The 16499-nt window shown below is 50.7% G+C and overlaps 1 protein-coding gene across 1 annotated transcript in view; it reads left to right on the top strand.

Moving 5' to 3' along the window:
- Positions 1-16499, top strand: part of ASTN2 (astrotactin 2) — a 269480-nt gene that overhangs the window by 124504 nt on the left and 128477 nt on the right. The window contains 2 exon segments of the mRNA XM_030461317.1: positions 5890-6056; positions 7947-8135. Of these exon segments, the coding sequence (XP_030317177.1) occupies positions 5890-6056; positions 7947-8135 (356 nt within the window).

The raw sequence follows: 16499 nt of genomic DNA, 5'->3' as shown, positions 1-16499 counted from the left end.
TGCCAGTGCACCCCAAAACTGTTGATGACTTTGGGCTGGTGGTTAGTTCTGGGCTGTTGGTGACTTCTAGAAGGGAAACAGCCAGAGGCTTTCCACTGGCTTGAATTTTTTGGTCCATGGGGCTCTGAACACATGCACATAGCATCCCAGCAGCTGCTTGAAACAAGTCTGTCCCACTTCAAATGGAGATGCAAACATAAACATAGTGAATTGCCCAAGTGGGTCCACGTGAGAGCTGTGTGGTGGGTGGAGGTGATGAGATGCTGCCTCATTGCCTGGATCTTCAGTCTCCCTTCTGAAGCCCCCAATCTGCTGTCAGGGGGTGACAGAGCTGAGGAACAGGAGCCACTGCAGCAGGGTGCTCAGGAGCCTGTGAGACAGATGGGTTTGGTTTTCTGAGGCTAAAATAATGATTGATGATCTTGAAAGCAAAAAGGAAGCTGGGGGAAAGAAGGGAGGGGGAAAAGAGTGGGAAGATAGTGACTGCTATTTCAGAAATCTGTTGTGGTGTTTCCCTCGGGGAAGGATGCTGCCCCACAGGGTGTCAGGGAGGGCTCTGCCACAGCTGGGGTGGTGATGAGGAAATCACTGCCCTGATGAGGGGTGGTCTTGGAGAGAGAGGTCCTGGAGTCAACAGGCAATTTAATGACCAGCTTTTGGGTCTATTTTACTATGATCTGAGAGCAGGAGGGATAAATCTCATCTGTAGAGACTGGGCTGTGTGCAGCCAGATTCTGGTCACGCTGCTGCTGAGGAGCATTTCTTGCTGGGAGCTTTCTGGGACAAGAAAGCAAAGGCAGAATAAGACAAAGTTTTCTGAATATATGTGGATGGAGAGGAATTTATTGCATTTGTATCCTTTCTGAGCTCCAAAAAGCAAATAAAATACATGGCAGCACAGAGCTTGAGCTCATTAAAATACCTCCATTTGCTTGTACTTCAGCAGTGCCTGAGATGAATCATTTTGTCTCATGCTGAAGAGGTCCTCAGTGAGGAGTGAAGATGCCTCTGAGCAAAGGAGGGTCATTAGGGACCTAGGACACAGCACTCAGTGCCTCAGCAGCACAGAGCCATCAGCCTTTTCTGCAGCCTCAGGGCAGTGGTGCTGAGGATGCAGCTTGGGGAAGCAAAGCTGCATGGACAATCACCTCTGGGTGCATCCAGACACAGGTATGTGGTACCCAGAGTGGCACCAGGAGATGGGGGGGTGATGGTAATGTCATCATGAGCTTTTGAAGAGACAGGGACAAGCCAGGCTCATCTGTGCTCAGAGCATCACCTCTGACATCCCAGCATGGGAGAAATCTGACAAAAAGGCTGCTGCTGTTGAGAAAGCAGAGCAGTGATAAAAAGGGCAGTTTGTTTTTACAGAAACACTTTCTTAACCATTCTTTGTTTAAAACTTCATAAGAAAAGAGAGAAGCTGAGCTGAGAAGCCCTGGCAGACAGCTCAGATGGAGAGCTGGTGTCCTCTGTTCTAGGGAATCTGTATCAGTAATGAGACTTGGATTCTATTTCCCGTGACCCCGTCACCTGTCAGGCTGCTAATGAGCTTTGTAAATGAGAAAGGGAAAAAAAAAAGGGACCTTTGCTCCCTCACACCAGCAGGGACTTGTTCAAATGCTTATTGTCCTAAGACACAGTCTTGTGCATGTTTCTGCAGATGATTGTTTTCTTTCCCCTTGAAAATGATTGTCCTCCTGTTGCTTTTGCTCTGAGGATGGTGGTGGAGAGTGCAGGAACTGTGCTGAGCCCTGGTGACAGGAGGCCATGTGGTGTCACACACTGTGCCAGGGTGACAGCAGGCCATGTGGTGTCACACACTGTGCCAGGGTGACAGCATTGGTTGGGGCATCTTATTTCATTCCAAACAAGTGCCCTGTGCTTTGGTGGGGCTGGGCTGGTGGCCTCCTGAAGCAGGAAAGAGGGATGTGGCAGGAGGTCCTGCCAGCTCTGCCTCTCCTTGTCACCTTGGAGATGTAATTTAAAAGGGAAAACATCCTATTTGTTGAAAAAAAAATCAAGTAAAAATATCACTTTCTTATTCAAGCATCCCCATGAGTACTTGCATTCCATTTACTGACAGTGATGACAAAAAAAAAAAAAGACCCAGGTGCTCTGCCCATCATGGCTGGGAGGGGACGAGGTGATGCCCAGCCAAGAACCAAACCCCTCCAAGCTATGGTGCTGCTGCCTTCACAAACCTGCAGGGCTGAGGCATTGTAGCTGTGGGTCACGTTTAGTCTGCAGGATCTGTACTATCAGTGCTAATGCAGAAGAAAATAAGAAAGTGAGCTTTCTTTTCCAGTTCTGAGAGCTATTTTCAAGGCTGGCCATCATCACAGAGAAACCAATTCACCTCTGCACCGAGTGGGTGGAATTTTACATATGGAAAGGAACAGCTTCTCCTTGGCTTTTTGGAGCTGACCACAAGCCAGGGTCTCCTTCTACCTCCCTTTTCCTCTCCATAGCATGTGTTAAGTACCAAACCCCCTTCCCAGGCTGTGAGATATTTTTACTTGTTGGATCCATGGAGGATGGTCTGGGAATTCAAAGCAAGTTCCAGAGAACTGCAGGTCTAACGTGGCAAACCACAACCAGCTTTTTCTTTTGAATAGCTAACACTCTGTAGGATTCCCTTTCCTCCCTGGATAAATGGATCCGTCCTGTATCCAGATGAGGGTTTTGCAGAGATGGTTGGCCAGGGGTTACTGGGGCACCACGTCTGACCAGCTTTGCTCCCATCAGAGAGGGACATGTCACCCGTGGTCACCCAGACAGTTATTGGCTGAGTTACTTATTGATTTTCTCATCATTTTCTGACACAGCCCCCCAGCCTGTGTCACTGCCAAGGCAGATTGCAAATTGAACTGCAGCTGAATTGATGGGGGATTGATTAAAACTCACGGTAATTATTGGTTCTCTGCTGCCCAAGCCAGACAAATCAATGTCAGCAAGAACAGATATGGGCATTTATAAAAGCCCAGTGAACACAGAGTGAGCACTGGTTGTGTGAGCCCACCTAGGAACCCAGACCACCCCTTCAGCCAGGGCAGTTGGGATGAGCACAATCAGCTTTTCCCTGGGACATCACTGACTCCGCTCAGCCTGTGAGCAAGAACAGGTCCTGCCAGCTCTGCCTCTCCTTGTCACTTTGGAAATGTAATTAAAAAGGGAAAAAAGGCTGTTTGTTCAAAAAAATGGGTAAAAAAATATCACTGTATTATTCAGGATCCCTGTGAGTGCTTGGAATCTGTTTGCTGACAGTGATGACAAGACCCTGCACCCAAATGGGCTTTAGTTTTATACCTGCTGTGATTCAGCCAGACATCCCAGTTGGGAATCCTCTGCTCCAGGGGCAGGGAGAGGTGCTCCATCCACCTCTTAATCCTTGCAAAGCCCTCTGAGCAGGGGGCTGGTGTTGCCTCTCCTGCCACTTGCTCTTTTGTGTGCTGGTGGCAGAGCTCACCCGTGCCCCCACCTCCCTGTTCTGGCACCTTCATGACCCCCAACCCCACCAAGCAGGGTCCTTCCCTGTGTTTGTGCATTTCTGCTTGGTCCTTGGGGAATTCCTTTCTGCCACTCTCCAGCTGACTGGAGAGCCATCCCTGTGCCCAGCTGGGGATGGGTGCAGGGGGTTGTGCTTTATTTTGCAGATTTTGTGCTGAGCTCTCTGCCTGCTATGCATCAGGCTGCAGTATCACAAAGAGAAAGGAAACATGTTTTGTGGTGATTAAAAGCTAAAATTGAAGGACTGTCCTTAGGGTGGCTTCAAGCAGAGTGGGGCTAAGGGAGGGAGGGCTTTGGTGACCTGCTGACCTAGTTCTGAGGAAGGAGCCATCACCTTCCTCTGCTAACCCAGACCTGGGGAAAGATCCATCACTCTGCAGGCTGGGGAAGATGCTGAGCTCAGCACACAGATGAGTGCCAGGGGGAATGTCCCCAGTGACAGCTCAGAAAAGCTGGAACTGATTCTCTGGCTATGATCCTATAGCTTCTGCTGAGTTAAGGACACATCCAGTTGCCTTCACTTCCCTGGAGGATACCTTGGGAGCTTCAGAGGGGATTTGGGCAGAACTCCAGACCTTCCCATCCCTGTTGGTGTGGGGAGAGCAGTGGGGAGGTGGCTGCAGTGCTGTGGAGCAGAAGATGCTATTTGCAGTTTCCGTATCCCCCAGGGATGTGTTGTTGCTGCTCTGCACTACTTGTTCCTCCAGCCATTCTCCCCCTGCTCCTGTTTCCCAGGCAGCTTGGCAGTGAAAAGCACAGATTGTTCTAAGTGTCCTCTCCTCCTTTGTGTTTATTCTGTCTAAGCAGCTAGAAAGCTTCCTGCTCCTGTCTTCTGCTGTTCCATGCCCAGGCACGGCTACTGTTTTGTAGTTTGCCTGCACCCTGCCTGCTCTTCAGGCAGCCACTATCCTATTCCAGGGCCCTTCCCTGCCAACATCCTTAGGCTAGAAAAGCCTCATGACTTTCATTCTTCTCTGTTCTCCCTGTCTCACCTTAGCCTGTGCCTTCAGGGAAGTGCTGAGGTGACAAGGTCCAGCCAAGCTGAGGGCCAGTGAGGTAGTTGAGGGACATGAGGCTCAGGAATACCTGAGATGTCACAGTAGAAAGTGGCACAAGGTTTCACAGGCTTCTAGGAGGTGGAGAGAAACTTTTCATGGCTCAGATGAGCTGGGCCAGGACTCTCTAAAGTCTCTTTCTGGTGTCCCCTGTGAGTAGTTTGGAATAGGCAAGAGTGAGCAAGGCTGAGCAACCCATCTGTCAGGACCTTGCCTGTGCCAGGCAGCACAGAGTCCAGGCTCTCCTGAACTTTTATTAATATGTACAGCATTTTGCTCACATGGAAAAATTGATTTTCTTTTTTAAGCAAAAAATATAGTGGTTTTATAACCTTTCTTCTGTCTGACAGAGGTCGTTTATAACCTGCCTTCAACACTGCCTGTTCAGGCTCCAGTCTAACTCATCTTCAAGAAATTCCATAATGCAGTTTTAATTGGGAGCTGCTCCTTGGCAAGATTTATTTATTTTTTCAAGGACTGGCCTTTTTGTTGTTATTTGTGTGCGCGTGTGTTTGGCGAAAAGGGATAAATAATGCAAGTGGAGTAGAAGATTGCTATAATCTGGGTGACAATTTCTTAATGGCATTTGCAGCCAGCTGGCTTTTATCTTCTGGGACAAGGAAAGCCAGCTGGGGAACTGAAATTAAAACCCAGAGACAGATCTCCAGCTTGTGTGAATCAGCCTGGCTCCTTCAGCCGTGGAAAACTGGTGTGATGAGCCTGGGTTATGATCCTTTTCTCCCCTTGTCTTGTTTTCTTTCCTACGGGAGACAGCGAGGTGCTTTTGGAGATGATGCCCAGGCCATGTTTACTGGCCTGCCTGCTGTGGGTTGAGGGAGTTTTCTGGGTTCAGATGAATTTCTGGGTCACTCCCAAGTGTTGAGATGGTTTTCTGGGTTAATCCCAGGTGTTGAGTTGGTTTTTCTGGGTCACATCAGACTTCTCTGCATCTCAGAGGGAGCAGGTAACAAATGCAGAGGGTTTCTCCAGCATGTTACTATAGACCATCAGGCTTTTCCCCATTCTGGCTCGAGGCTTCATTGCTGTGGAACTTTGCTGTCTTGAGAATTTCACTTTCTTCTGAAGGGATGGTTGGGAGCGTGGCTTTTGCAGCAGACTGGGTCCTTGTCCTTTCCCCAAAGACTGAGAGGTGGTGCAAAGCCCTTGGGGCTGCCCTATCCATCACTTGAGATGAATTAATCTCCTTTAGGTGCAGATGAAGCTCAGCAGCATGACACATAAATCCCTCTAGCTCACAGGTAGGCCTGAAATGTGGCTCCAGGGATCCACAAGTGACCTTACCATGTCCTCTCTCTCACTGCAGTGTCCTGAGGACCTTCGACCCATGAAGGATGGCACTGGTTGTTACGACTACTCCAAAGGGATTGACTGCTCAGATGGCTTCAATGGTGGCTGTGAGCAGCTCTGTCTCCAGCAGACCCTCCCTCTGCCCCACGACCCCTCATCCAGCACCATCTTCATGTTCTGTGGGTGAGTCCCTTCCAACACTCCCCCATCTCTTTGCTATTAACTAAATAACCAGTGGCCTCTCCCAGCATGCCCAGTGGGGGAGCTGGGTACTGAAAAGAAAGGCTGTTCATGGAGCTGATTTTCAGCAGGGAATAGAGGCACCTGGTTTGCCTGTGGGCAAAACTGGAAGGGAGTATAAGGAGCAATGTGGGCAGATGCACCTTCCTCTCCCCCAGTGTGTGATAGCACAGCTTGATCTGTGACTCAGCATGAAGGGACCCAAAAATCATACATGGCTTGTTGGAGGGGAAAAGAGGAGGATTTGTTTCAAAAATACTACTTTTTTTTTTTTTTTTTTTTTTTTCTCTTCTCCCCTGTGCCTCTCTTAAAATAGTTTCATCCCTGATTTTGGCAGGGATCCTATAATCCTACACAACTTAGCATTTTCTCTCAGGGAAAGCTCCCCGGCTGCAGTATGTGCTAAAAGGAGCTCAGTGAGGAGCTGGCTTTGTGCTGCACAGCTGCAGGGAGCAGCCCTCACCCACCCAGCCTCTGCCCAGCCCTTGCCAGGGCTCCTCTGCCCCATTCTTTGGCTCTCAGGCACATGCAGCAACCTCCTTCACTCCCCCTTGGGAAAGAACAGGGTAAAAAGGGGGAAAAAGAGCCCTTTAGGGGATGAAATACCCACAAATTCTTAACAGTAATCCTGAGGAACATCTCTGGATGCTGCAGGTTCAGCAGATACTTTGTGAAGCCCTGGCCAGGTTCAAGCACCCCAGGGAGCTTTGCCCAAATCATCTTGTCACTTTTTTTTTATTTTTAATCTTTTTGCTAGTTTCTTGTCTTTCCCCCCCCCCCATCTTCTTTTTGTCCCTCCTTATTGTTTAGAAGCATGGAGCAACTGAGTCACTAAGAGAGACCACGGTGCCTCCACTGTGCCTGCAAAAGGGGCACAAGGGACCTTTCTGGGAGGGTCTAGAAAATCTTGGGACATTACGTGGTCTCCATCTGCACCCAGACAGGAGATCTGCATTTCAATCTTCCATCCCCAAGGACAGAGACTGTTTCCCTTTTTTTTCTTTTCTCTTTTTTTTTTTTTTTTTTTTTTTAATAATCCCTCTTCAAGGCAGAGCAGCACTTTATGAACAGGCAAGTGAGAGTGCGACAGACGGGTGGGAGTTTTGCTTGCAGCAGTAAAATGAATGCAGCAGAGGAATGGAAGAGGAAAGAAGCCCAGATGGGGGTTTGCTTAAAGACTGATGTCTCTGCAGCTATGGGGAGGAAGGGGCAGGCAGGGAATGGAAGTTTCCTCGTCAGTTTGGGAATCACAGTGCTGGGACAAAGGCTGGAGGATAGAGAAGAGAAGGAGTGTGGTAGGATGAACACTGGGAAAAGATGTCACAGTAACTGTGCTTAAATCACATCCCTGCTGCCTGCCTCAGTTTCCCCTACTATCTGCTGAAAACAAACACGTGCATTGTGCCCATAGTGTGCTTGGAAGCCGGGCCAAGGAGCAAATGAGCAACCCTGTTATAGGAGGGGATTGCTGGATGGAAATAAGAGCAGGAGCTTGATTTTGCTTTTCTTTTGTCTGGGGAATGTGCAGCAGAGGCACTGCAGCAGATTCAGAGAGCAAAGGCTGCTGATGGTGGAGCAGCACAGGGTCCCAGGCAGAGAGCATGGCTGCAGGCAGAGAGGGTCATGCTAGAAAGAAGGTTGGGTGTTAGGAACCAAGCCCTTGTTTGCTGGTCTCCCAGCTGAGTCTCTGCAGAGCCTCTGCCTTCCCAGGAGCTTCTGTGAGTGTTGTGGATGCTGGGCTGGACACTGAGGACTCATCCTGGGGCACAGCTCATGGGGAACTCTCCTGGTTCTGCTCCTGGCCCATTTGACATACTTCATGGTGCTCTGCAGGTGTGTGGAGGAGTACAAGCTGGCCCCTGATGGGAAGTCCTGCCTGATGCTGTCAGACATCTGTGAAGGTCCCAAGTGCCTGAAGTCAGATGCCAAGTTCAACGACACCCTCTTTGGAGAGATGCTTCATGGCTATAACAACAGGAGCCAGCATGTCAATCAAGGACAGGTCTTCCAGATGACTTTCAGGTATGATCCAGTTCTGCTCCTAGTTTTGGCTATACTGGGATGGGACCAAGGTGTGTTGGTGCAGAGGCAGCATCTCTGATGTTCCCCAGGGGAAGAGAGCTAAAGGACAGCAAGCACCTGTGGTTTTCCTACTTGCTCATCCTGCAGGCAGCAGCGTGGGACCCTCCTGGGTCAGTGCGTGTGTCTGATCAGATGGGTGTTTAATTGCCTTTGATGGGCTTTTCTCAGTGGTGTTGCCTCATCTTTTTCTGAGCACTAAGAGCTTTCATCTCTGTGATACCCTGCGAGTTCCGATGTTTAATTGCATGGAGCATCAAAGAGCTTTTCCTTTGGTGTGTGTTCAGCCTGTGCCAGCTGGTTTTACTCGGTGCCCCAGTCCTGTACCAGGAGGAGCTGTGGGTATAGCATGATAAGAAACAAGGTAAATAAGCTGCAAGTAAATACACCCCCCAGAGTGCAAGCAGTGGGTGGCCAGGGGTGTTTGCAGGCTGCTTCCCAGGTACTGGGGTGCTGAGGGTCAAACGTGGGTGGGGAGAGCATGGACTCAACTGCTCCAGTCTCTGCCCTTCTGTGCTCATGAAGGAGAACTTGCTGATAGTTGCTGAATTCAGGGCTGGAAAATGATTTGTTTCTGTTTCTTAAGCTCTGCATATTGCTCAGGTGTAAACTAAGGTGGGCCTGTGAGTTTCCAAGCACCAGAGCTTGGAAGATCCAGCCCACATCCCACCCAAACACAACTTCTCTTTGGCCAGTGGCTGCCAGTGCACTGAGGGTTTTGTTTTTCTTATGTTCAGCTGCCAAGACATTGTGCCTCCAACTACAGCTGCAGCTGGGGGTGCTCAGTGCTGCTGTTCTTCTGGACACTTTTTCCCCAGCTCAGTGCAAAGCCTTCCTAGCTATAAATTCAAGCTGAACTCTCGCCTTTTGCTCTCCTGATGGCAGATGAATTATGAGATCCAGCAGCACAAAGGCACTCAGAATGGAGTGCTTGGAGCCAAGAGAACTGCAGCCTTTGCTGGAAGTGAGAATTGACAGGACATGAAGGCAATTTTCCCAGCGGGCTCCCCTTTGCTTTCTCTCCCTCCAAAGTTACAAGTGTCAGTGGGTCCAGCAGAGCAGAGCCAAGGCTGCAGAGCTGGAATTTTCCATGAGCTGGTGGGTCAAACAGGTCTGGAGGCTTTAAAAAAACTCCTCAAGCCCATCTCATGGAAATGCCAGACCACAATGGGCTCCCTCCACATCATGTCCAGCCACAGCTTGTGCCATCAATGCCAAGTCTCTATGCACCAGACTCCCTTTTGCAAAGGGTTTAATTTGCTCTTCATCTTATCTGTAACCTGCCCTTGGCTTGCACTACAAGGCAGAAGGGTTGGAAAGCCATCCTTCCCCTGCCTGGGCAAAGGCTGGGATCTAGGGGCTGCTGTGCTGCTTCCAGGAAGCAAACACATCTCCCATCATCAGGGTTGAATTCCAGCTGGAAAGGACACAAGGTTATCTGTAGGTCTGGGAGATGTGGCTTCTCCAAGTTATGCTGACTGGGAGCATCCAGTAGATGGTGGGTTTGGGCAGTCCCAGGCTGGACCAGGAGAATCCTACAGTATCTGCCCTTGGCCTCTTTCCTTTTGGGATAAAACACATGCAGGGTTGGGATTGCATCTTCCAGGAGGCAGAGCCCAAAGCACTCTCTGGGGCTCAAGGTTTTGAAGATTAAAAGTAAGGGCTGAAAGTGACCTGTTCTCTTTCATATGGCTGGCACTGCTCCTGGCCATGTGTGCATGCAGTTTGGGAAAGCTTTTTCTTGTGAGAGTCTGTGCAATGGGAGCCAGATCCTCTGCATGTCTTTTGCCATCACAACCAGAATTTTCCGTGCCCAGCATCAGCTGGGAGGACTGGTCCCAGGTTTAACAGCTGTGAGGGGCAGGAGAAAGCAGGTCTGAAATGGGAGCAAAGAACTGCCCATGTGCTGCAGGCTGTGATGCTCTGGCTTGGGAGAGCTCAGAGCAAGTGGGAGGCATCATGTCTTGCTCCAGAGATGCTTTTAGCAGCCTTGGAAGGTCAGCACGGCTGACCTTTCCCATTTGAATGTAGCCTGGTGGTTCCAGAAGCACCAAGCAGAGATGAGGAGGACTCTTCCCTGCTCAAAGCCTCCTTCCCCGTGGCCAGGCTGCCCACTGTGTCGGAGGGTTATGGAGTAGAAGCACCATTACATCACCTTCTAACAAGGGAAGAGAAGGAGGTTAATGGAGAAGAAATTATTAACTAAAAGATGTAATTTGCCTCTGATTTTCATAGATATTCAAGAACCTCTCTGAGCATTAAGACACCAGCTGTTTGAGAAGCCCTTAATTTGGTGCATTTGAAACATAGCAGGAAGCTGCCTAATACCAGGGATTAAAAGCCTGTTTCTGCAAAGTAGGAGCAAGGACCTGCTATCAGAACAAGGGGCTGAGTATTTTGGAGGGATTTATCACTGCTGGGATCCTTTAGCTATGCAGATGTGACAGTCCTCTGAATGGTGTCTGCTTCCCATGCCGCCGCATCTTCAGTGTCTTTAATAATAGGATCTTCTCAATCCGCCAGGCATGTCAGCGTGGTGCTGGCAGGGAGACTTTGTGCTGGAAAAAAACATCTTGCACACCCTGGCCTGGGTAACACCTATCAGTTACAGCAGTGTTTCAGTCCCATTGGGATGGTCTCTTTGCCACCCAATGGTCTGTAAGTCTCATTGGAGCCTCTGCCTTTCTCCAGTAGCTGCGTGGTCCTCCTGGCCACAGCTCCACACGACACTGGAGTGGAGCTGGTGCAGCACCAACTGCTTTATTGAGAGGATGGGGGGTGTGGTGGGTGCCTAAAGGATGCAGAGTAGGGGTGGTGTTTGATGTAAAAATGTAGCTGAAAATAAAACAGGAGACTTGTCCAGCCTGCAGGTCCCAGACCTGAGACCAGCCCATGGTTCCAGTTGGCTCTAGCTCAGGTTTTGGTTTTCCTCTGTAACCCACAGCATTTTATTGAAGGGAGACAGGCAGTACCCAGCCACTTGGGTGGCATGACTTGAGGAGATGGTAACTCCCAAGGGAAGGATGGAGGAATCAATTACTGGCTGCTGTGACCAGGGATGGGCAGCAGTCAGAGGAGTTCACACTGTGTGAGCTGGACGTGCTGCATACACTCACCAGCACCTTGTTTTGTCACAAAGAGCCTATCCCTGCTTGCACGTCCCTTTGTGCTTGGTGCCAAGGACCCTTTCCCCATCCATCAGACAGTGAAGCCACAGCCCAGCAGGATGTGAGCACCACTCCATGTCTATAGCTCAGCTTAAGTTGTCGTGGGTTAGGAGCTGTGGACAGCTTTTTCTGTACTGAGGTGGCTTAGGAACTGCTAATCATCACTGGGGGGGTTGGGGTGCTCAACTGACCCACTAAGCAAGCAAGTGTCAAGGTTCCTTCATGGAGGAGAGAGCCACAATCTTCTTGCTGTTGTTTTATTGCAAGGATTTAAGTCAAGGCACCGTTCTGGTGATGCTTCTGCCACGCGGTCTCTCACCAGGACCTTTGGTGGGGTGCAGAAGAAAGGTCTTTGATCCCACAGCAGAACCCCAGCTTGCTCCTTTTGATCCAAAAGCACATTCTGAGCTGCTGTCTTACCCTCTCTTGTGAAAACCAAACCAAACCAAAACATTCTTGTCTTTGGTAAAAGGCTGTGCAGCATTAATGAATAGATGGGACTGGGGCTCATCTATTCCAGTCACACCTCTCAGTCAGGCCAGCAGGCTCAGCAGTGGATCCAGCTAGCTAAGGACTAGATTAGAGCAGTTTTGTCCCCGTTGCCTCACGGTGGGGCAGAGCCCAAACTCTGTGCAGTCCCTAAATTGCCTGGGGATTATTTTCCAATTGGAGTGTTTGTTCATTTCTTATCTGTTTTGTGCCATCACTTTGCCACGAGGGAATAGCAATTTTTGTTTCAGAGCTGTTTGTAGTTTCAAAATGTTGCTTTTATACCATTAGTATGGAAAAAAAACCAAATTACTACCCATGAAGCTGACTTTTCTCACTGGATTATCACTGCATGGCAAACAGGCTGTCAGAGCAACATGTGGCAGAGCACTCCCCAGGGAGCAGCCATCTGCCCCAAGCTGGGTCCTTTTTTATCCCTGCCTCTGGCTCTGCCTCTCATCCTGACTCTTGCTTCATCTTGGTCAGCCCCCAGACATGGGGAGCAGCTTGCTCACCCCCACAACCCCCATTTGATCCCCCCTAGGAGAAATGCAATGGGTCCAGGGAGCTGCTGGTTGCTGGGAGCAGATAAGAAGCTAAATTGCTTTGGTGGTTGGAGCAGGGAGAGAGAGGTCTGTGTCTGCATTCCCTTCCTGCAAAACAATGATCCTGCCAAACAATGAGTGTTTTCCCCTCTCTGGAAGCAGGGAGGCTGTGGGGCTGCTGTGCTGAGGACCTTCCTGCAGATTGGGAGCATCCTTCCCTCTGCAAATTGTTCCTTGAAACATGCTGTTTGTCACTTAGTGTGGTTTGGGTTGGAAAGGACCTCAAAGATCATCTAGTCCCAATACCCTGCATAAGCAGGGACACCTTCCAGCAGCCCAGGTTACTCCAAGCCCCATCCAACCTGATCTGGAACACTGCCAGGGATGGGGCAACCACAGCTTCTCTGGGCAACCTGGGCCAGAGGCTCAGCGCCCTGACATCAAAGAATGCCTTCCTAATGTTCAACCTCAGTCCCTCCTCTGCCAGTTTAAATCCATTCCCCCTTGTCCTATCACTGGGATGATGGGACCCAGTCCCTCCCCAGCTTTCTTGGGGCCTCTTCAGGCACTGGAAGGTGCTCTAAGGTCTCTCTGGAGCCTTCTTTTCTCCAGCCTGAACAACCCCAACTCTCTCAGCCTGTCCACACCCCCACCTGTAAAATCTGTACAGCCTTGGGGAAGGGGAAGGTTGGATGGGAGGTGGTGCTGAGTGCCAGCATTGAGGTGCCACAGGGAAGGATGGGCACCCACTGCCCCTGGGCACTGCCAGCCCAGCTCTGCCTCCTCACAGCTCCGTTAAGGCTGTCAGATGCACACCCTGAACCAACACAGGGAATTGTCATAATATTGATGGGGAGTTTGGCAAGTTAATTTTAAATCTGTCACTCACTCCTTCCCCTCGCTGCTTCTCAGCCCTTAATAAACCAGTGGGGTGTGGTGCCAGCTCAGCACCAGCCCTGCCAGGGGGCTGCTTCATGGAATGCCCCCACCCCATCACTTCCCCTGCACTGGAGAAGCATCGTGTGAGCTGCACCCAGTGTGTCCCCAGCTGTGGGTGCTGCTGGGCTTTGGGATGGGCCCCAGCATGGTACAGCATCATTTATGAGTTCAGGAGCCAGGTGGGATCTTCTCTGGTGTCCCTCTACTGGGAGCTGGTGGGCCAGCCTCAGTGAGGACAGCCAGCTCCCCAACAGTGGCACTAACTGCATGGCTGCAACTCCTTAAATTAACTCTATTGATTTTTTCATATTTTTCCCCCCTCTCTTTGAAACCTCCGAGTGCAGAAGTTATAATTGTGCTGTTTATAATTCCTGTGCCAGTGAGGTGCCCCAACACCTTGTTTACCTATTACCCTTCAGGCCAGGATAACGGATGGATCTCTTTTCCAGTGGCTGCCTCCCATTTCATTCCTCTTTTTATTATTTGTTGCTGCAATTCTATTACCTGTTCACAGCTCCAAAGCCTCAGACATACTAGTTGGAAGCAATGATGTCTTTCCAAGCCAGGCTAATGCCCCAGGCCCTGGTCCTCAGTGGGTAAGGGGGCCATTAGCAGTTTAGAAGCAGTGTGGAGCTGTTGTGGGATGTGATGCTTCACTCTCATCCCTGCTCATGGTACCCACTTGGGAGCACTGCCTCCTCCCAGCCAGGGATGCTGCCTGCACAGCAGAGCTGTCCTGATACCCACGTGTGGCTGTGCCACACACAAGGGCTTTGCAGCCCCCAAAGGGCCCCCATCTGAGCTGTTTTTCCTCAATCTCCCAAGGCCCCCCAAAGTACCGAGACATTTTTTTCTCAATCCTATTTTTTTCCTCCTTTCAACCTCGTGGCAGGAACATCCTGGCTGCTCTCTAGAGTCCCTCCAGCCTTTTTCAGAGCCTGAAACAGGTCGCACAGAAACACAGGCTGTGTATTTTGAGCTCATCAGACTAAGCAGAGATTTTTCTCAGTCCATTGTATACCTGACTGGTGCAATTAGCACAGCACCCCAGCAGTTTGGTGGCTGTTGCACTCTGCATGTGTCAGCCCTGCTCTGTTTCAAAGGTAACATCCCTCCGAGAAGGAGAACAGACTGTGGGGCTTTGAGCTGGGATTGCTGGCAGCCTCTGGCCCCACACGTTTGCACGGGGTTGGTAGCATTTTTCATCCTTTTAGCAAAACAAAAGCAAGTCTGGTGCTAGCAATATCCTAAAGGCAATGCAGGGGGGCCTGAGTGAAAGACCTGTTTTTTTTTTTAAATATACTGAGATATTAGTAATAGAGGCATTGTAATTACTGGAGATTTTCTGACTTGTTCTGTGCCTGGTGTGGGAAAGATTTAAGGATGGGCTCAGCATGTTCTCAGTGAGGCTGGGCAAGGCCATGGCAGCTGTGTCTGCTCCTGCCACCCCATCTCTGCTCCAGATACGTTTCTCTGCTGCTCGGTTTTATCCCAGTCTGTGCAGGTATAACCTCACTCAGGATTGATCTCTGGTGTTTGGCCATTGCCCATGAGAGCCCCCTGGCTCCCAGAGTGTGCCTGAGCCCCAGGTAGCTGGAGGGACAGCAGAGTAGAAGCTGCCAGCACAGCTGGAACTCAGAACTAATTCCACATCCATGGCCTGGGCTTTGGGCTCATTCCTCAGCCTCTCCCGTGGGGCCAGGCAGTGTGTAGGTGGCTGTGAAAGATCCCAAGCAAACACCCTACCCTGATCCTGAGGCTGAGGAAAAGCCCAGTTTTCACCTTGATCTGTGCCCTGCAAACAGCCTTTGCAGCCATGCAAATGGAAGAGTTGATGTCTCAAAGGGAAGGCCAAGCCCCAGAGATGGGCAGGGAGGTGACAGACCTGGTGGAGGTGCCCTGGAGGATGGGGACACAAGCTCCAAACCTGTGCTGGTGGGCACGGGTGCAGCCCAGAGCAGAGGCACTGCTGGTGGTAGCAGAACCCACCCAAACCAGTGAAGTGGCACCCAAGGGCTTTTGCAGGGCTCAGTGACCAGTTGGTGGTGGCAGAGCTTTCCTTTTCCCCAGCAGCAGGACTTGTGCCTCCACAAGGAGAGGTGCCCAGGAGCTGCTCCCCCACCCCATACCCTGCACCCTGCTCCCCCCACAGCCCTGGCAGCGTGGATGTGGCTGCACAGATGTTTGTGTTCTCTGCAGCTGATGAAAATATTCATTATCTTGTTAGCTGCTGCAGAGGAGGAAGTGCAGATTTGCATTTCCACAGCTAATCACACAGCACAAACAGAGCCTGTCACCCAGCAGTGCTAATTGGGCAGAGCAGCTCTGTGTGCCAGGCAGGGAGCCCTCCCTCCTGCCCTTCCCACCACCAGGGCTGCCATGGGGGTGGCAGGGGAGAAGGGTAGAGGCTGCATCCAGGAGGATGCTGGAGTTTCTGGGACCAGGAGGTGGAGGAAGGCAGTGTTTATTGGGGCTGGGTTAGTTGGAGGGGTGCCTGGGCTGGATGGGAGCAGGTGGTGGGATACCAGTCTGGGAACACTGTTGGGCAAGACTTGTGTCTGTGTGTATGGGAAGGTTGTGTCTCCTAGCCCTGGCACTGGCTCATCCCTTGGGAAGCTGGTCTGGGACATGGACTCTTTCTGCAAGGTGCCTGCCCTGCTGTCATCAGCCTGTGGTCCTCAGTGAACAACCACATCTGTCAGGGACTTAGTGAGGTCTTCAGGGTCCACCCTGTGAAAAGCTAATGGTGACACCCTTGTCTCAATCCTGAGCATGAGGAGAGGATAGAGGTTTGAGGGAGGGAACACAGCCCCTACAGAAGAGGAGGGACTGTAGGTCAGCACTGGGACTTGCAGAGTGAGAGTTCTGCTCCCCTCCCAGGTTTGGCAGAGTTGTGGTGGCTTGTGTGCTGTCCCCTCTTTGCCACCAGTCCCTTCATGGTGTCCAGCACTTGCCAAGCCTGCTGTCACTTTCCTGAGCTTCCAGGGCACCCTGGAGGTTTCCTTCTTTCCCCTGCTGTGGGGAGCAGCCCATGGGATGGACTGGCTGACCTGCTAGCCTTTCCCATCTCTGACTTTTATGTTCCTAATTATAGCTGGTGTTATTGCATAGTTAATCTGTGTTATTAAGAGATGCGGTGGAGATTGGTTTTATTATAATAACAGCTT

The sequence above is a fragment of the Calypte anna genome, chromosome 17 (assembly GCF_003957555.1).
Source record: "Calypte anna isolate BGI_N300 chromosome 17, bCalAnn1_v1.p, whole genome shotgun sequence".
NCBI lineage: Eukaryota > Metazoa > Chordata > Aves > Apodiformes > Trochilidae > Calypte > Calypte anna.
The sequence above is the reverse complement of the archived record's forward strand: the minus strand, read 5'-3'. Positions and strand labels throughout refer to the sequence as shown.